The sequence below is a fragment of the Gracilinanus agilis genome, chromosome 5 (assembly GCF_016433145.1).
Source record: "Gracilinanus agilis isolate LMUSP501 chromosome 5, AgileGrace, whole genome shotgun sequence".
Taxonomy (NCBI): Eukaryota; Metazoa; Chordata; class Mammalia; order Didelphimorphia; family Didelphidae; genus Gracilinanus; species Gracilinanus agilis.
Window position 1 is genome coordinate 275573791 of NC_058134.1, and position 21810 is coordinate 275595600.

At 33.1% G+C, this 21810-nt stretch overlaps 1 protein-coding gene across 5 annotated transcripts in view; it reads right to left on the reverse strand.

Moving 5' to 3' along the window:
- USP15 (ubiquitin specific peptidase 15) overlaps nucleotides 1–21810 on the reverse strand; it is a 152189-nt gene that overhangs the window by 76396 nt on the left and 53983 nt on the right. For 4 of the 5 annotated variants that reach the window (XM_044678074.1, XM_044678072.1, XM_044678077.1 and 1 more), the window contains exons 4-6: nucleotides 15506–15632; nucleotides 9017–9162; nucleotides 5770–5831 (exon numbers count right to left, since the gene is read on the reverse strand). In XM_044678074.1, the coding sequence (XP_044534009.1) occupies nucleotides 5770–5831; nucleotides 9017–9162; nucleotides 15506–15632 (335 nt within the window). Of the gene's footprint in view, nucleotides 1–5769; nucleotides 5832–9016; nucleotides 9163–15505; nucleotides 15633–16320; nucleotides 16398–21810 lie in introns of those variants that run through there. The other variant, XM_044678075.1, reaches the window with a different exon arrangement.

The window sequence follows — 21810 nt, forward strand, 5'->3', positions numbered from 1 at the left end:
TGAGTTGAAGGGGTGCTGGCAGGAGCAGTGTTTCCAGTCTCATCAGTAGCATAAATGAGCAGGAATGAAGAGCTAAAGTAAGTTATACTTGGGAAGGTGGGGAGGGGAGATGGCTTTCCTTTTTATCCAGAAAATGCCCAGGTTGGAGTGAATGAAATATGTGTATGGCTATGCATACAATTGCAACATGTTCTGTAGTGTATATTACCTATCACTCAACAAATATTTACTAAGTGCTTACTATATGCTATGTATTGGGGAGGTGTTGGGGAAAGATGGGGAACTTGTTAGTGACTATACTGGTACTGAGGACTCTAATATCAGGAAATTCCCTCTAGTGAGAAGCTAAGTGAACTGCCCAGGATCACACAGCCAGACACCAGTTGTTGGGAATAAAAATGAAATTGATCCTGCCCTTAAGGAGTTTATACTCTATCAGAGCGGTGAGAGATACACAAATATTAAATGTAACAACATTATTCAATATATACAACCTAAGGAGCAGCACCCAGGTTGATCAGGAAAGGCTTTCCTTAGATCAGGTAAAACTTTTCCTTAGAAAGTTTTGGAGGAAACAAATCATTCTAAAGGGCAGAGGTGAAGACAGAGTAGATGGGGCTACCAGTACATTCTAGCTATGTAGGCAAAGGCACAGAACTGGGATATACAAGTGCCCCATAAGAGGAAGAGGATGGGAAATTTGTGGATGAGAGAAGTAATTTTAAATTAGATTAGAAATGTAAATTGGGGAGAGCTCATATGAAAGTCTTTGAAAAGTAAACTAGCATTATTTGATCCTAAAGTCAATGAGACACCATTGGGGTTTTTTGAGTATATGAGCGATATGGTCAGACATGACATTTTTGCAAAATGATTTTGGCATCTAAGTGAAGGATGATCTGGAGTAGAGAGACATGAGGCAGGGAGGCCAATCAGAAGGTACTTGTAATCAGTTAAGCAACAAGCATCTATTAATGACTAAATCTGTGTTGGGAACTCTACCAGGAGCTCTTTTTGTAGTAGCAAACAGTTGGAAACTAAGGCATTGACCAGCAATTGGGATGGTTTATGAATGTAATGGAATACAATTGCTGTTAAAAAGAAAGGAATTTATACAAAAGCATCAACATTGTAAAAACAATTGTGAAAGATTGAAGAGATCTGATCAACACAATAATCTACTATATTCCTAGAATACTGAAGAATGCTACCACTTTCTGAGAGGTGATGGACTAATATGCAAAGAGACAGATTTTTTAAATATGACTAATATGGGGATTTCTTTTGTTTAGTTAGGCTTATTTGTTACAAGGATTTTCTCTTCTTTTCTTTTTCAGTGAGGGAAGGAGAATTAGGAAGAAAAAAAAATTGAATGTGGAAGTTTTCTAGTGAACTAAATAACTAACAGGAATGCTATAGATGGAATCTTTGTTCATGTATGAATTGATTTAGATAAATTGATTATTGCAGTAGATTTCTGGTTGGTATCAAGTCTCTCACTGCAGGCAATCCTCTAGTCAGATATCAAACTGATCTTCTAAAATACAAGTTTGACCACTTTTAATAACCTCCCTGTTCAGTAATCTATAAGTGGCTCCCTATCACCTCCAGAATGAAATGTAAAATTCTGTTTGGCTTTTAAGACCTCCATAATCTAGTCTTCTCCTACCTTTCAGATTTTTTTTATACCTGACTCCCTTCTACCTATCCTGAAATCCAGTGGCATTTGGACTCTTTACTATTATTTGCAGGAGATATACTTCTTCGCCTGATTATGTATTTTCAAATGGCTGCCTTCCATGCGTGGAAATCACAGGACCTAGATGAATGCCGCCATCATCATCACCATCGCCATCGCCATCGCCATCGCCATCACCACTACCATATCTCCTGGTTTTCCTGGCTTCCTTCAAGTCCCAGCTAAAACCCCCTCTTCTTCCTGCAGGAAGTCTTTCATGACCTCCTTTAATATTAGTGCTCCCCCACCCACCCAGAGCATTTCCAGTTCTTCCTGAATATATCTTGTTTGTATGTTTTGCACCTCCACTCTGCATGCTACCTGAAAGTAGGAATCTTCTTTTGGGGGAATGGGGGAGCTTTCTTTGTATCCGCAGGATTTAGCACAGTATTTGGGAAATTAAGAAATGCTTGCTGACTTGACTGAGGTCTCTTTTATATATAGGCTTTTATGATTCTATAAAAAACACCCCCTCTACAAGCAGTTGGAAAGAATTTTCTTAAATCTACGAAAATTGAAATAGAGAATGCTAAAGACGAGCCAGGGCAAAATCTGTTCTTTATAACTAAATCTATTAGGTTTCATATGATTGAAGAAACAACAAGTTCAGAGCTTTTCTCAAGTCAGAGAAACAGATCTGATATGTTTTGTAGGAAAACTATTAGTCATAATTAGTAAAAATGACGCTGTGTTTCAAATGGTATAGAACATACCTTTAGATAAATTGAACTTCAACTACACAGTAGTTGGAACCTCAAAAAAAATCCTAACCTTAAAAATTTTGTCCTAAAAACTATTTAAGTATAATCTAAGATACCCTGAATGTGACCAATCTATGCAGAGGGGTCTAAATTACAAGATCCCATGTCTAAGTAAAGGTTTATTTATTTCATTATTTCATAATTATTATTAAATAATAACTTATTATTTAATCTATTAATAATAATTAACAATGATTTATTATTTAATTTATTATGTAATAATTTATTGTTTAATGATTAATAAATAATTAACAATTATATTTATAAAATGCTCCCAAATTCCAAGCAAAGCATTCATGGCCAAGATGCTGCACAATTCTACTACTATGCAATATTCTGCTCACGTTTTAGTGTCTCAATCAGCTGAAATTTTGCTTATCAAGAAAAACATAGGTAGTATAGGAACTGAGTAAAACTACTGACACTCAGGAACTCAGTGAAAACTACTGGCTAAGTATTCCTAATTCGATATATTTTGTGAGGTTTTCTCATGAGGAAGTGTCCTCAGATTCATCCTCACCGATGATTCTCAAATTTTGCATTTTGAATCTTGTATATCTGTGATATTGCATTAATTTAGAGTTATTTATACATTTTCTGTATCTCAAAGTTTAATAGCCTAGAAACAACAACAACAACAACAACAACAATAATGCAGTACTTACTATTTACTGGATATTGTACTAAGCTCTTAAAAATAATATATTTTCCTATTTGATTCTCATAACAAACCTTGGGATACAAGTACTTTTATTACCTAAACCTATTATTTATTACCTAGGTGTATAATCTATTAAATATGAGGAAACAGAGGCACAGAGAGGTTAAGTGATTTGCCCAGGGTCACACAGCTGGCAAGTATCTGAGATTGGATTTGAACTCAGTTCTTCCTGACTTCAGGTCCACTACTCTGATGGCATTATACAAATAAATCTCTAGGTACATATTTCAAGATGTCTAAATTTTGGACAAAATAAACTTAGAACAAAACTTTTTTATGACTTCTGAAACACTTCTTTGCTTTTGGCTTTGGTCAAAGCCATTCATTCAAATGAAGTATATGATATTTTCTTGTATTTTTTTTGTCAAAAGATGATTTGTAGTGTGACTATATAGAGATAACCTTATTCCCTAAGCTTTCCCGGCAAGCCCTCTTCAATGTGAAATGATTTAATGTAAAACACCTCAGCTGCTAACTAGGGAAGAAAATTAAAGGATTAATTTAGCTATGTAACTTTTGATTTGGGGAAAGAAAGGTCAAACCTCTGATTTCATAGGTGAAAGGAATTACAGGTGAGGAAACCCTTTCAAAGCAGATCAATCTGGTTGCTTGGGGCAATAAGAAGTGATGTGATTTCCCCCCCCACTGCTTATTCTGTATCAGAGGAAGGCTCTGAACTCAGTTCTCCCTGATTCCAAAGTTGGCTTTTTAGTCTTCTTGTCATACTGCTTTTCAGATAATTTTCAGTAAGAAAAAAAAAAACATTTTGGTGCCACAAACTACCAATTTTCTTTCTCATTTTTGTCTACATTTCTGTTGAGTTTCCACATAGAAACTCCAAGACAGTGACTAACATGGATACTGAATGACTGTGTAAGTCAAGTAAATGCAATATTATCCAGGAAATAATATCAGTTACACAGCACACATTCCAAATTTCTTAAATTCTGATTGGTCCAAGATAGTAATTCATAATTTATCAAAATAACATAATACCCTCTTTCATCAGTTATATTTTGTGATACAATACTACCAACTTTCAATAAACTACAAACCACACATTTGCTATCACATACTTTTTAGAGGCATATATTTCAATATTATGCTACTATGTAATACATAGTATTATGATATTATTATGATATTGAAATGTTTTTTCCTTTGTATTTTTACTCAGCAATGTAATAAATAGTGAGATGAATTATGTTTTGTTTCTGAAACTAGATTGTAAACTCTTTAAGAGTAGGTTAATGCTTTATGTTTCTTTATTTTCTTCAATTAGACTGATAATGGCACATATCAAGCAAATGTGTTGATTTCAAAAAGGAATTAAAGAGAAGAAAAAATATTAAATTACTTGAAGGGTCAAACAAACTCATATCTTTCAAAAGGAAATCAAGGATTTGTCAAGTGTGTTGAGACAGGGGCAGCTGGGTAGCTCAGTGGATTGAGAGTCAGGCTTAGAGACGGGAGGTCCTAGGTGCAAATCTGACCTCAGACACTTCCCAGCTGTGTGACCCTGGGCAAGTCACTTGACCCCGATTGCCTACCCTTACCACTCTTCCACAAAGGAGCCAATACACAGAAGTTAAGGGTTAAAAAAAAAAAAAGTGTTGAGACAAAGTAAATCTTTTGAACTAGTGAAAGTTTAATAATAATAATAACATCAACACTGTTCTATAGTGCTTTAAAGGTTTGCTAAATGCTTTACATATGTTATCTATTTGGGTCTCACAACAATCCTGTAAGTGAGGTGATATTGGCAGGATAGATCCTCATTTTAAAGAAAAGGCTCTGATCAATTATGCAATTTGATGGTTATCACATACTTAAAGGGAAGCCAAAAGTTGACCTGGATTCTAAATCTAGTGCTCTTTCCATCATCAGCTTCCTTCAAAGAGCTATCTTTGAAAATTATGTTTCAAGATAAATCATGATCACAGAACTTTAAATATATAAATAATATATGTCACTCATAACCGTACTAGTCAAGCTACACATTTTCCTCATTTTCTCCTTGAATCAAGTATACCTTTGTACAACTGTCCACTTTACTTTTGTTCTAGCAAATATAGTTAAATTGTTTTGCTTATTAAAATCAAAGTCACCTAAATCATACCCCCAAGAGCATCTGTGTATGATATTCAAACGAACTATTTTCAATACATGCTGATGATTAGGTGTCTGAGGATAGAAAGGTAATCTAAATTTTGACTTTGTCATTAATAAAGAACTACTGGCATTCTATTTCATATTCTAAATTTCTTATTTCTCAGAATCTTTTTATACCAATATTATTACTAATAAAAACAAAATATTTTACATTGTAGATTTGCTACTTTTAATAGGATGTACCAATACAAAAACAAGTTTAAATAGATATGAAAATTAAGGAAAAAATTCTGAAACATTTAAAGGAGGCATATTGGTTATGTTTCAGGTATACTCTTTCAATTGTTTTGGATTTTAATCTACAAAAAGTAGCTATAAAAGTACAAAGGCTGAATTGCTCAATAGTAAATCAATAAAAAAAAAATGAAGATACTTACTTAGGAGTTGAAGGACCCCTTGGCCATGTTCCATCTTCATTTTTCTGCTCTATTACTAGCATCTGCAAATATGACATAGTAAAATGGTCTCCTTTAATTTTGAAGTTAAAAAAAAAAAAAAAGTAACCCACTATAGATTTTTATGTTTTCAATCCAAAGAAAGGGTGCAGGTATAATACAGCAATAGGAAAAAAAAATTGACATGGTTAGCTAGCATAACAACTAGGTTTTGATCTTAGCTCTGACTTATTAACTGAGTAAACACAACACTTAATAAAATCCATTTGAACATTTTCCCAGGAATCAATGTTAACCCTGAAAATGATCTGCAGAGAATGAGTTCTATTTGTGTGATCATAAGTATCTTTAAGAAAGTCATTCAGTCAGTGGGCTATGATTCTTGTGTCAATGCATTCAGAAATGGACATGGGGCTATTGTAAGGCAGAAGGAAAAACTTAAGCCACGACTCACATCCTTTTTTTTTTTTTTTTTAAACAACCAGTAAGAACAATGGAAGACAAGTCATACCTATTATATTATATACTTATATAAATAAAAAAAAATCAAAGGAGTAGACCAAAAGAGCATTGATTAATAAGAGCAAAATTAATCTTAGAGGAAAGTCTCTGGGAGTGTTGAAAAGTTGTCCTTGTCCTGCATCAGGTCAACATTTTTATCACAGACTTGAATAAAAGCAAAAATGGGCTGCTTATCAAAGCTTTCAAGAATACAAAGCTGGAAAAGACAGGCAGTACACCACAGCACAGATTCAAAATCTGAAAAAAGAGGGGCTAGAATTAATAAAATGGCCTATGAGGTATTTTCTAACTGCTAAGATTTTATTATTTTTATGACTTGAGAAATAATGAAGGGCTTAACAAATTAAATTTTCTTAAGTAGTTAACAAATGTCTAGTTGAAAGACAATAAGATTTCGAATCAGGAGATGAGGGTTTGAATCTCAGCTCTGACAATAAACTGTATGACTAGGCAATTAATTTAATCATTTTGAGCTTTGGTTTCCTCATCTATAAAATGGACACAATACCTGTATGACCCATGTCACAGGGTTTTTGTTAGCAAAAATGCACGGTGAATCTTAAAGTACTTCCTTTCTCTGTTATTTATATCATAACATATAATTATAATAACTTCTACAAAAGATACCAACCAGGTATTGCTGGAACAATTACCACGATTAGCTTGAAAATGTTTGGGCTACTCACTTAAGTCTGGAACTCAAATGAGGGACAAAATTCCCTCATTTTACAAGTTGAAGAAGCAGAGAGAGCCTCAGGGGAATGTGACTTGGCCAAAGGTCAGATAGCTAGTTAGTGCAAAAACAAGACTAGATGCCAATAAATATTTATTTCACTTCAATTACTTTGAATTCATATATTAACTTAGTTAATATATGAAATTAGTCTTTAATAAGATTTCTTTTATAGAAACACTAACAATATAGATTGCAATTCTAAAATAAATTCTCTACTCTGTATTGATATTAGGCAAAAAATGGCATGGATGATGATAGCCAAGTAATGCAAGTTAACCATTCTGTGTATTGAAATTTGTTTATATATTTCCATGTTAATATGTAGATATTATGTTCAAACCTTAAATATATTAAAGCCACACCTATGAAGCTGTTACTCAAGACATTGAGCAATTATTCAATTTAATTGCCCTGAACCCAAACATTATCTTCTCTTTCCTTTGACTAAAATGGACAATATCACCTCTCTCAGTCAAAGGGGAGTCTAAATATAGCTACCTGTCTGTAAGATTCTCTTTCTAAAAAGAAATAATTCAGTGAGATTTCCCTTCTTGTTTTAGTTCAACTTAAGTATATGCAGAAGAGGAACCTTAGGAGTGATGGTCATCAATAAAGAATTTAAATAAGAGTTGATGTTAAGATGTTGGAAGTGACACATTACAGAGAGGGTGTGAGGCAGAGAATTCAGCTACTTGAATTTGTAATAATATGTTCAACTATTTTTTCTATATTTTCACTTATAAAAGTATTTTTCAGCCTATTTGCTCAAGAAATATTTAATAAAAGCCTACTAAGTGTAGAATGTTCCAATCTCAGCTGCAAATAAAAAGTGTTACCAATCTTCGTTTTAACAAGCATGTGCCCTAACAGAATGTAAGACACAGAATCATAAGAGTGAGAAGGAATGTCAGAGGTTTTTTGTCCAATCTATAACAAACACATGAACACTCTCTAAGATATCCCTGACAGTTTGTTATCTAATAATCTTTGTTTGAAATTATAGGAAACTCACTCTTTTCAAACTGAGTCAAATCATTTGATTTTCTGAGTAGTTGTTACTAAGTTTTTCCTTATTAGTGTAGTGCTGTACTATGTGCCAAGGTACTGTGCTTGGGTCCCATCCCAGGGGTTACAAGTACAGAGGCTATTCAACTTCTACCCTCTGGGGCCAAGCAGTGTGAGCTCTATTCCACGAGACAATTCTTCAGGTATCTGAAGAAGGCTATAAGAATTCCTCTTTCCCAAGTCTTTCTTTCTCTAGGTTAAATATTTGCAGGACATTTCACCAATCCATGTATGACATAGTTTCAAAGCCCCTCAACACCTTCTCCTCTGGATCCATTCCAACTTATCAATCCGTTTTCAAAAATGTTAACACCCAGAACTGAACATAATTCCAGAGGCAATCAGATAAGGATAGGAAACAATGTGACCTTATAGCATTTTGGACAATATACTTCTATAAGATATGAAAGCCTATTAGATTTTCCCTGCTTCCATGATTTATTTTTTTTCTTATGCTGATTAAAGCCACTAAAGCCTTGATCTTTTCATATGAACAGTTATTTAGTCAAAACTCCTTCATCCTTGTAAAGGTAATTCTGGGGAATTTCAATATAATATTTGGTATTTACCTTATTATACTTAAGGCTATTAGCTTCTCCTTGTAGCCTATCAAGAAATTTTCAGATCTGGATTCTGTTTTAAATTTAGTGATTTATCCCTTAAATGTACCCACAAATACATAGCTATGAGATATATCTGAGGATATGCTTTCATCCAAGCCACCAATAAAAATGTTGAATAGAACAAGGGCCAAGGACAGAGCTCTTCATTAGACTTCCCTCTCCAGGATGATAGTGACCAAAGTTTAATCAATATTTTTAGGATATTCAGATATATAACCTATACATGAATACACAATGATTGGCATCTTGCATACTTAAAATACAAAGTGTTAATGAACAATACCTGTCCTTGATATAAACCAGCATCCTGGATGGTACTGTCTGGCTTATTTAGTGGTTCAAATGTATTACTCATGTATTTATTCCATAATCTGGTCTCTTTTTCATCTGGAATATTGAAGATTTTTCTTATTTCTTTTTCAATTGTATCTGAATTTAAAGAAAGAAACATAAATATAAAAACTTATAAAAACACTTACCTACATCAAATAAAGTTAATCATCATAAAGTTAATAGTCCAAAACTTCAAAAAAAGGAGGAGGGTGGCATAATGGGTAGGAAGCTGACTCTAGAGTCAGATGAAAATGGGCTCAAGTTCCACCTCTGACAGACATAGACACAGACACAGACAAAGACACAGACACAGACACGAACACGGACAAAGACACACACACACACACACACACACACACACACACACACACACACACACACTTCAAGTCTCAGTATCTAAGGCAAGCCTGCAGACAAGTTATTGATTTGCACTGGTAGAGGGAATTTCTTCTTAAAATTCCCTACACCAATGAAATCACAGATCTGTAAGGTTAAAAAACCAACTTCTAAACTTCATATACTGTTAAAAGAGCAAGAATATGACAAATATCTATAAATATATGAGTGTTATGAGGAAAATTTTTAAAATCAAGACGGCACAAGAAAAATGATGCATAAATCTGAAAGTAATTATTTCAGAACCAAAGAATCCATAAGCAAAAATTCCAATATGAATTGCTAAAATGTAGATCAGGTTGTACATAAAAGTGATTTTTATTTCAAATGCATCTTAAAAATTAATTAGCATTCCATTAAAATAGATAATAAATTAATTAGACAAATTAAACAGTTAAATCACAGAAACTAAAGGTTGAAATAATTTTTAGGTGTACTGATTTATTATTTTATAATTTGGATGTGATATTTACCTGAAGAACTTCAACTATAACTAATTAAATAAAGTACATTAAAAGAAGTAGTATTCAAAATAGTAGTGAAACATATCAATTTTAAAATCAAAATCAGCCTCTGTCCCTAATATAGTACTTGGAAGTATATAAGTTTTAATATCACATTCAATTCCTATGTATCATGACTATAAAACATGTCAAACACAAAAATCACAACTGAGCATAAAGCATTTTGATTATGCTGTATATTAAAATTAAAAAAGTTATAAGACTCAAGTAGACTAGAATGAACTACATTTCAGAGTAACCAAATTTTAAAAAATAAATGTACTTAAATTTAACTGATAAAGATACCAGGAAAATTAAACTTTGTTCTAGTATTATAATCCAACCAAAAAGTGAGAAATTTAAAATTTTGCTTCTTTAAATATAAATCAGTAAGGTTATAAAGCATATCTAAACAAAATGATGCTTTTAATGTCAATCTGAAAAAGGAAATTGAATGAGGCATTCAGAATAAAAGCTCACCACATCCCAAATCAGATAGCATTTCTAATCATTCTTTTATCATATATTTTGCAAACAAATGGGAAAATGTGAAAACATTACATTTTAGATTAAAAAAATTAAAAAATGAATAAGTTTTCAAATGCTCTGAAATGTTTATGGGCATTGGCATATTAGTTATATTCCTTATTGACATGAATATGATCTTCCAGGAAGGGAAAGCCTTTAAAAATGATTATAGTAGTTCTTAAGGAAGAAATGAAAAAATACAACTTAACAGAAAAAAAGAATCTTGCTCTGGTTCAGGTTTGTCTCTCTCAAAGTAACAGTCTGTTCTCAATTTTGCCATGAAGAGGCCTGAATAATTGAACAGGGAACATAGTAGAAAAACTGGGCTCTTTGGAGCTGTGTATTTGTTAAAACACCTCTGGCAAAGCCACCAAAAATAAGATCAATCCCAAGCCTCCTTGAGGCATGAATGTGATATTCTGGGTTCATAGTGCCAGGAAGAGACTGTCTGAACAGGTTAAACAAGGATCAGAATAACTAAGCAGAAAGATCAATGGTAAGCTATACACAAGGTTTTTCTTTGGTCAGGGCAAACTATGAAACAGTAAACTATGATATGGTTCTCAATTCTCAGTGGTCTCCCCCCTTCCATTTTGATAGCAATGGAAGCAAAGTAGCAGAAAGCAATCAGAACCACATAGTCTATAGTCTTAAAATGATTCATAAACATTAATTTCATTATCAGTACTTTTATGAAGGTTTTGTTTATAGTCTGGGTTGTTATACTACCAGAGGAATTAAAACCACATTAATGTTGATGAATTTCAAAGAATGGATTTGAGCCCAAAGGCAATAATGAATGTTTCTGCGTATGTATGTATGTATGTATGTATGTATGCATGTATGTATGTATGTATGTATGCATGTATGTGTGTGTATGAGGCCATCATACCTTGGAGTACTTGTAAGGAGAGAATAAAGAGACTACCATGAAAACAATTAGTTTGTGCACCAATATCTATTACAGAGTATGAAATCATAAATAATAAATGCAAAATATGATATTTGATGACTTTGGTAAGGTAGGCTTAGTAAATAGCAAAAAATTTGAGGAAATATCATTTGAAATTAAGAGATCAAAGGCTTGTATAGACAGACTACAAAACCCAAAATCTCCTCCATTTTAAAACCAGAACTTTGTAATAGAAAAAAATGGTTTTCTTCGGGTAGTCCCTTAAAGGTAAGAAGCAGTAAAATCTGAAGTTCATTTGTCTCAGTAGTATGGGTGATAGGAATAGGATCAATGGGTAAGTGTGAAGAAAAGAAGAATTGCACCCTTAAATACTTTCTATTTACCTCATCATTCTAGAGTCCCCAGATACAGCTTGTGTGACAGAAAGCTTGGACAAGCCAGATTATAGTAATAGAGTTAGAGTGCAGCTAAATTTTTCTTCACATTTTATTATTTACAATTAAATGGCACTTATGTGTAACTGACTTTCCTCATAGGGTCTAAATGAAAAAGAAAGATGTATTAAAGTGACCCAATTTAAAATATATTGAGTTTCAAGCAGCTTACTTATAAATGAATTTTTCATAAACTGGCACATTCTCATCAGTCAACAAGCATTTATTAAGAAATTCATAAGTGCAGGCACTGTGCTAAGAGCTAAGGATACAAAGACAAAAGTCAAAACATTCCAGAGACATTTGTGTTCTAATGGGAGAGGCAATATGAACATGTGAATATGTAGAAGAGATACAAGATGACCATAGGGTAGCTATGGAAATACAGGTTATTTCTCCTAGCAGTGGGAGGAGGTGGTGGGGGATGAGAATGGGATAAAGGTGACACCTGAGCAAAGTTTTGAAGGAAACTGAGGACTGAGAGACTGACAAGATGGGAGACCCACACACAGGGTGTTCAAAATTGTACAGGTCAGTATGAAGAGAGTAAAGGGGAACCAGAAGGGGAGTAAAGTAAATGAAGACTGAAAAGTGAGGAAAGCCTAAATGTCAAGCAAAGCAATTATACTTGTTTTGAGACGAGATGGAACAAATAAGCAGAGCAGGGAAGTGACACAATTACTGTGGAACTCTAGAAAATATTTTGGTAGCTCTGCGTAGCTAGAAAGAGGAAAGGTCATATATGTTTACAGAAATATAGTATTTTGGTTTTTATTCAATAATTGTTATTTTTTAGATCAAAGAGAAACAAAATGAACATATATCTAAAAAATAAGAAGTTGTAGACTAGATGAGTCACAGTGCACAATATGGGGATGAAGGTGGTCTTTGAAACCAGGAAGACCTTTTATATATCATATACAAACTCTACTCAATTCTGACCATATCCTTCAGCCTCACAGTGTTCTATGAAGTTCTCTATGGTTCAAAGTTTTAGAGAAGGCACCAATGATGACCTAGTAGAAGAAGTTTCTTTATCTGAGAGCTCCCTTTCCCTATGTGTTGGACTAAATGATCTCTAAAGGCCACATGCTATGACTTTATCTCACACCCACACCCACACCCCCACACACCCCACATTTTTCAAAACTCTCATTACTACTATATTATCTTTTGATTTCATCAAAATTCATCTCCTACAGAAAATGTGACTAATACACCACCTCCTCCCACTGCTAGGAGAAATAACCTGTGTTTCCATAGCTACCCTATGGTCATTTAACTGCAGCATTCATATTCTTAATATTTGTAAAAAGTTCAATTTATATAGACCTGATAAATGTAAATCCAGATTTATTTGACATTATCATATCTTTGTGACCAAATAAGGGAGTTAAGCTATATTTTAGTACTAAAAATTTCAACACTTTTAGCCCTACTCCCCATCTCTGATGTTTTCAGTCAGATTCTCTTATAAAAAGTTGAACAATTTGAACTTTTTAATAAATTGTAAAATTTGGTTAAAATATTTAAGAATTGTTTTCTAGATTAATGTTACAAAGCAGATTGTCTTGAGTAATTTCACAAGATTTATACTGATTTTAATAATATAACCCACACATCATCATTTTGTGGATTATATTGAAAATTAGTTTTATAATTGTTTCATACCTGTTAGTACACTGAATATTCATAGGTTCAATAAGAACTCATTATAAATAAATTGAATGTAATCATGTATTACCATTTACCACCCTCCCACCTGAGGGCAAATGACAATCAATATATTATGGAGCTCTTTTATTCTAGTTAACAACCAGGAATAAGTAGAAATTTTATAAACTACAATCATCACTCACTAGGATAAGCTTTGGTTAAATGAGGAACAAATTTTTCTTTCTGCACATGAAAGAGTCAGGTAAAAGTGGGTTCTTGCTGCGAAGTAGAAGCAAAGGGAAGCCCGAGTCTACTGGTGAAAATCAAGTGTGAGGAGCTGACCAAGCAAGCTGAGAAATCTCGAAGCCACCCCATCTTGGCTGGCCTCTTGTGGCTGCTAGTCTCTTTTTCATAACGAGGACATCAAGTACAACAGTCAGATATACTTGGTATTCTTTCCCTCTTTCTAATGCTTTTAAACAAGAAAGATGCCAGTGTCATTTCTTCCAAAAGCCAAGTCTACAAATGTTTTATTTATAAACAAAGCATTTACTTTTATACATCAGTACATGTAGATTAATGGGAAAATGTATTATGTCTCTAACATGTTTAACACATGAGATACTTCAGGGAGAGGGAACAGACATGTGATTTTATTAGTCTGGAAAACAGCCAGGGTAATCAATTCCTTTCAATGCTGGGTATCACCTTTTCTACAATTAAAAGTCTCAGGGAGTTGCCAAGAGTGATGAGAATTTAAAGTACCAGGTGATCAAAGGGTCCCCATAGGAGGGAATGAAGGAAATAAGCATTTCAGGCACTGTGTGTCAGGGATTGTGCTAGAGCATTTTATAATTATCATTTCACTTGATGATCACAGCAACCTGGGGAGGTAGGTGCTCTCACTATTCCCATTTTACAGTTGAGTAAAAAAACAAACAAACAAACAAAAAACTGAGGCCAACAGAGGTTATGACTTGCCTACAGACACACAACACAGTTAAAAAAGGTCTGTCTGAGGTAAAATAGAATGCAATGGACTTCTGTACCAGCAGCAATGCAATGACACAGGACAGCTCTGAGGGATTTATGGTAAAGAACACATTCAGAGGAAGGACTGCAGGAGAGGAAACATATAAGAAAAACAATTGCTTGAACTGGGTGTTGAGGTGGACATGATTGGGGATTGTAAAGTTGAAAATACCTTGTACTCCCTTTAAAACTACATTACCCAAACTCCTTTCTAGGTTCAAATCTAGTCTCAAACACTTTCCAGCTGTGTGACCCTGGGCAAGTCACCTGACCCCCATTGCCTAACCTTCTGCCTTGGAGCCAATATGGAAGGTACCGGGTTAAAAAAAAAAAAAATCTAATATGTAACAATACTACTCAATTTTATGATGGAGAACATTTTGGGGAATTTTTTTTTTAGAATTTCAATAACAGGGTTGCAATAGAATGAAGAAAGAGAAATAGATATATAATCAAGATGAATTACTAAAAATAAATGCAATTATCAATTCTTTAAGCTCCATTAAAATTTCTTCATAATGCCACTTTTGTACTTTTATGTTCTCATTTTTCTATTCTAACGAGAGAATGAGTTTAGGTTATTTTTCCATGTTAAAGAAGGAACCAAAAAAATCCACTAAGTGCTAACAATAGTTTTATATAAATATCCATTTTACAGTTACCAATTTTTATTCTCCTTCAAATAATGTTGTACAACTTATATTGACTTAAAATATGAATCTCTCTTTAAAAACATTCCTAATTAAAATACCCACAAAATGCAAATGGTGACATTTTAAGATTACTTTAAAAATTTCACAACAAATAATTCAATTTCTGGTTAAAATTATAACAGTATAACAAGATTTAAGTTTCAAGCCAAATCCTTTAGAATTCTTCCCCCAAATTGCATCAAGTCCTGATAGAACTAGTAAGGTTACGATAAATTTACTGAGACTGTGATTTATTTTGCCATAAAAATTATAGATTGTTCATACCTATTGTGTCAGCTTTGCTAAATCTTCGTGTTACAACATTGTTCATATTTCCATTTTCACACAGCTTTAATTCTGTTAGATATACTTCTACTTTGCAGTGCTTTACAAACATACCCTGTTCAACCACCTGAAAAATAACAATTCAATGTCAGATTATATGTAGCTAAATATAATCAAGTCTCTTCAAAAATGATATATAAATATGAAGGTTTAAAAAAAACTTGGAAATCTCCAACAGAAAACAATATCTTAAGAGTTATTAACATTTTAAAAAGATTACACAAAATCAAATGTTTAGGACTTGAATAAAATTTAATAGAATATGAAGTTATAGTATTAAGTAAATTAAAGTTTCAAAAGTTATGTACTTTTGGTATATGAATACACTTATATATTCAGAAACGGACAAACTGAAGTATGATAAAAATTAAGTTACCAAAATGCCTTTTCATAATTTACAACTACTAAACTCAATAAATTATTTTAAGATTTTTACTCTTGAGATCAAGAAAAACCTAAATTATCTTTAAAATATGACATTTACAAATAAATTTGGTTAAGAGTTGTTACAACAGTGTAATAATATATAATGGATAATTTTTACAAATGAAAACTATAAATCAGGGATAACTGTTAGCAAAAATATGATCCTACAAACTGATGTTAGTTTTTAATTGCAAGATGACTTTTAGGTTGACCTTAACTGTACGTTTAGTAATACAAAACTCAAAATAATAAAGAGGTTAAACAAATCTGCAAGAAATCAAACTTAGTAAAAGAAACACACACACACACACACACACATATAGGATCACCTTTTAAAAATATATATATAATTCCTTTCGATCTTCCAAAGGGTAACTGTGGACCTTAGTCATGAACACTGTTTCTGAAAATAGTCAGCTGCCTGACATATGATACATTCGACAAATATGGTATAAGGGGAGGCTCTGAATAGCTGTTATGAGAACCAGTCTCTCTACTCTAGCCTTGCTATCTTCTCTATAGAGCAATAATTCTGTGTGTAAGAAATGATTTTCAACATGGAGAATAAGTCTCTAGATTAAAAAAAATCAAAATGTAGCTTAAATTATTCTTCTATCTAAATCCATTGACTAATTTTTATGATATTTTAAAAATGTGGAAATGGATGTTTTTCAAATTATTTTAAATTGCTGATATACATCAGGAAAAGCATAATTACTTGTTAAAACTTGTATAATAGTAATGCTTAACATTTACTGAACACAAATTATTGGCTATCCTAAATCTACCATATAAACATAAAATATAAAATGTGACTACTAATGCATTAGAAAGCTTAGTATCAAATCCGCTTTAGGCTGATACCTAGGATGATGTCATAGAATCTGGACATTATAAAAACTATAGTAAAATTAAAAAGAATATTTAAGGAGTTGGATACTCTGTTATAATCAAGTATATTTTTTTTGAACCCTTACCTTCCGTCTTGGGAGTCAATACTGTGTATTGGCTCCAAGGCAGAAGAATAGTAAGTATAGGCGATGGGGGTCAAGTGACTTGCCCAGGGTCACACAGCTGGGAAGCGTCTGAAGTCAAATTTGAACCTAGGACTTCCTGTCTCTAGGTCTGGCTCTCAATCCACTGGGCTACCCAGCTGCCCCCTACTTAATCAAGTATTTCTAATCAGAATATATATGAATGAGAATTCTAAGATAATGCTATCTCCACATAACCACTGTGCCACTATAGAAGGTCAGATAGAACATGAAAATTTCTCTCCAGAAAAAAAAATTGGCAACAATCAGAAATAGAGGAAAAAGAATATAAACTTTGTTAATTCAAAGGAAAAGCTGGGCTAGTGTTCTACCATATATTAAGGCTAGAAGAGACAAATGTTATTCTGTTATTACTCCCCAGGTTTACTGCATGTCTGATGACTGACATTAGAACATGTATTTCTCAAAGAAAAATTAGTGCACATGGCTGCCAGAGGAACAAAACAAGAAGCACTGTCTGTGTTTTGCACTGGGTAGTGGAATCAAAGACTTTCTTGCAGTTTCTTTGCAACACCTATTTCAATAGGTTGTTGTGAAGATGTAAAACCACAAAACACTATGAAAGTCAAGTTTTTAATGCTTAATTTCCTTATCTCTACTATGATAACCTATTTAAAGAACCCCGTTAGATGAGAAACTAACAAAGGAAAAACCCCAACTAGAAAATATTTTAGAAGAACTTTTATTTGAATGTAGGTTTTCTCTTCATTTTTTATTGAATACGTAACTATAATATAATAGAAAACATAAGAATATGTAATTGCATACTAATATATATTAAAGCTTTTTTCAGTTTAATTAAAAAGAACATTGAATGAAAACAAAAGGAAATAAGAAAAATCAACTGCACAAAAATCACACAAGGTTTACAAGAAAAAGTATCTGACAAAAAATGACTGAAATGTATATGTATAACTTGGGAAATTATTACATAGTAGTCTGTTTTGGAACTTTGGTAATTTAGGGGGAAAAGTAGGATTTTTCAGTCTGCAGAGGTGAAAGGGGTGGGCATAAAAGAATTAAAGTTTATAACATCAAGAAGGATAGAGAAAATTGGGAAGTCTTCACCAAATCCTAGATTAAAAAGAATCGCTAAATGTAGTGAGGAGGATAAAATGCCAGGTTTGGAGTCTCAGGAAGACTCACCCTCCCGAGTTCAGATTTGGCCTCAGACACATAACTAGCTTTGTGAGTTTGGTTAAGTCACTTAATTCTGCTAGCCTTAGTTTTCTTATCGGTAAAATGAGGAAAGGAAGGAAATGGCTTGTCATTAAAAAAACTCCAAATGGGGTAAAAAGAAAGTTGGACGATATGTTGATATTGAAGTAAATAAACAACTACCACCACTAAAGATTTTATAAAAAAGAAACACTTTGGGCAAATACAAGAAAATATTGGTGTGTACAATGAAGTAATGTACAAAACTCCTATCTTCCCTCCAAAGGTAGCAAAGATTGAAAATAACATATTCAAGAAAGGTTTAAACAGATGGACCACTGAGCATATTAAGGTAAGTTTTAGCAGTATTTATGACCCTAACTTTATGAAGCAATCAGGGAGAACCTACCATGACCTTCTAGAAGATCAGAAGTTTCTTTTATGTCACACTCATAGTCAAGTGTTGTTTTTTCACACATCCTATGACCATTTATTTATTGGAGAATTAAAAAAAAAATCCCCTACCTTCCACCTTAAAATAAAATTTCAGTATTGGTTTAAAGGCAGAAGAGTACTAAGGCTGGTTAAGTGAGTTGCTCAGAGCCATGTAGGTAGGAAATATTGTGAGGCCAGATCTGAACCCAGGACTTCCCATCACTAGACCCTACTCTAGATCCACTAAGCTACCTAGCTGCCCCTGGAATATTTTTCAGTATTTTTTCTCTGAATTGTTTGTATATTTTGGGTAACCAAATCAAGAAATTGGATACAAAGATTGGTTTCCAATCACTTCCCTACTTATCCTAGATGTGGTAATTTTGTGCAAAAAGCTTCGCATTTCTTATCATCAAAACTAGCCATTTTAACTTTTGGAAATATAAATATTGACTATTATTCTTATTCTATCCAGTTTTCCCAGTGGTTCTTATCAATGGAGGTCTTCTTTCCTAAGTAATTTAGGTTTTTGGATTTGGACTATTAGATTCCCAAGTTCCATTATTTTTCTCATGTCTAGTTCACTGATCCACTGCTCTATTTTTTAGCTAATATCAAACGGTCTTGGTAGCTGCTGTTTTTAAACAATTTTGAGGTCTGCAAGTACTACTCTTCCTCAATTTCTGCCTTTTTCTATTATTTCTCTTGAAATTTTAGACATTTTTTGTCCTAATGAATGAATTTCATTATTTTTAAGTTGTATATTCTTTTGTGAAATATAAAGTAAGACAGCTAATTTTTATCATTAGATTAATCTTTTTAAAAACATAGTTAGAATCATTATGCCAAAATTTAAAATCCATTATCCAAGCTTGGAAGTTTGGTTGGCATAGGATTAAAATTATAAATTAATTTTGGTACTACTGCCATTTTTATTATGTTGGCACAGCTCGGCAATGATCACTGAATATTTCTCCAACTACTTAAGCTCTTCTTTATTTCCTTAAGGATCATTTTGTAACTATATAAGTATTATTCGTGCTTTTGTAGAAGGACAACTACATATTTTATGCATTCTATAGTTATAGAAAAGACTTTTTATTTTTGTAGGTTTATTTTGTAGCCTGCAATTTTGTGGATGCTGTTGCCTCAAGGGATTCCTTTGATTCTCTTTTCTCCTAAACTATCACATCAGCAAACATGGAGTGTTACCTCCTCCTTACCTATTTTTATACCTTTAATTTCTTCCTCTTGTCTTATTGCTATTGCTAGCATTTCTAGAACTTTGAATAGTAACAGGTGAATGAGAACCTATGATCTGAATATTTATTAAACTCTATGTTACAGTCTGCCAGAGGCTTTAATACATCACTCTTTATACCCAACTTGATTTATCCCAAAAAATATATAAAATTTAATGGCAATAAAAACATGTGCTTCTAAAAAAGCAACATTAATATCCTGAGTGCTGAGTGCTGTCTACTTTGCTGATCCCTCCAATTGTCTGACAGTTCATAACGAAGGTTTAAAGTATGTTACTAATTAATTAGGAAAAGTAATAGTACAAACAGTCAATAATGAAAAAATTTATCAGTACTGTCTCTCTCCTCTGGACAATAACTAGCATTTCATACTTTATTGGAATGTATTTAGCAGTTTGATTCAACAAATACTTATTAAGAACCTTTTGCTATATATTGCTGAAATGGTTCTGTGCTGAAGTGGGAACAGAGAGAGAGGATATTTAGATAAGACACAGGCCTTGCCTTCATGGAACCTGCATTCTAGGAAAAGAAAACAATTCTCTATCATAATAAATCTGGACCTGGAAGGAAACTTAAAAATCCATCTAGTCAAAATCTCTCATTTTGGGGCAGCCCAGGTCGCTCAGGGGATTGAGAGGTAAGTCTGTATATGAGAGAGATTCTGGGTTCAAATTGGACCTTAGATATGTCCTAGCATTGTGATCCTGGACAAGTCACTTAACCTCAATTACCTAGCCCTTATTGTTCTTCTGTCTTAGAAATCCCTCATTTTCCAAGTGAGGAAACTATGGCCCACAAAGAAGTGTCAAAGGCAGGATCTGAATCTCAATGCTCCAGTCCCACTCCATGCTTTCCCACAAACATACAAGTAATATTATCTCTACTTTGCAGCCAGAAAAATAGACACTTAGAGAGTCTGAGTCCTTTACTAAGACCTCAGGACTAATTTTTGGTCATCAGTTTAGTGTCTTTTTCAATTTCCAGTGCTGCTGACCTAGTATACAAAATTACTGATCCAGACACTAATGAATACAGTTCTCTTTTCCATATTTAACCAAAAGGCAACAGTTTGTAGTAAACATGGTAAGTAATAAAATCCTAACCCTCTTAGTTTGTTTTCAGATTTGAATTTGAAATGGGCTCATCAGTATAAAAGGAAATAAGGGACTACAAAATGATTAAGCAACATTAAATCATTACTATCTTTAAAATGCTGACCAAGTGATCAGGACTGAAAATACACAACATCTTAGAAAACTGAGGATAGATGACATTCTTAAAAAAAAAAATAGAGCAGGAATTCTCTGGGGCAGGGAAGATATAGAGAGAAGTCCTTTGCTGACTCCTAGCTAGTTATCCATTTGGTTCACAAGTAATGATGAGTCTCACAAGTAATGGGGCTCTGAATATATAAATATCCTAATTAAAACTGTATTAAATATACTTCTTGTTGGCCAAATTAGATCACAATGACAGCAAGATACCAAATGGAAAGAAAATGCTTATGAAATAAATCTCTATAGCCCTAACTGAACTTTGTTCATAAAGAATTATGGCATCAGGGCTTATACTCAATAAGTTCAAGAAAGGTATTAAGAGAAAAACTGCCTTAAAAATTTTAATGTTTGTACAGGAAAGGCTCCTTCCTCCTCTAAATCATATGATGTTTTTGTCAGACTTTTATTTACTTAAGATTTTGTCATTCTATTACCTCATCATATTTTGCCCATATAACAGTTTTTAAGAAATCATTAAAATACAAAACACTACAAAATAAGATTCAAAGTCTGAAGGAGTAGCTTGAACTCCATCATGATGACATGGTGACTAAGCAGCTATATCCAGGGCTTTCATATTCCAAGCCATGCTGAGGATGGCCAAAATGCATGACTGGCAAGGGGCAACT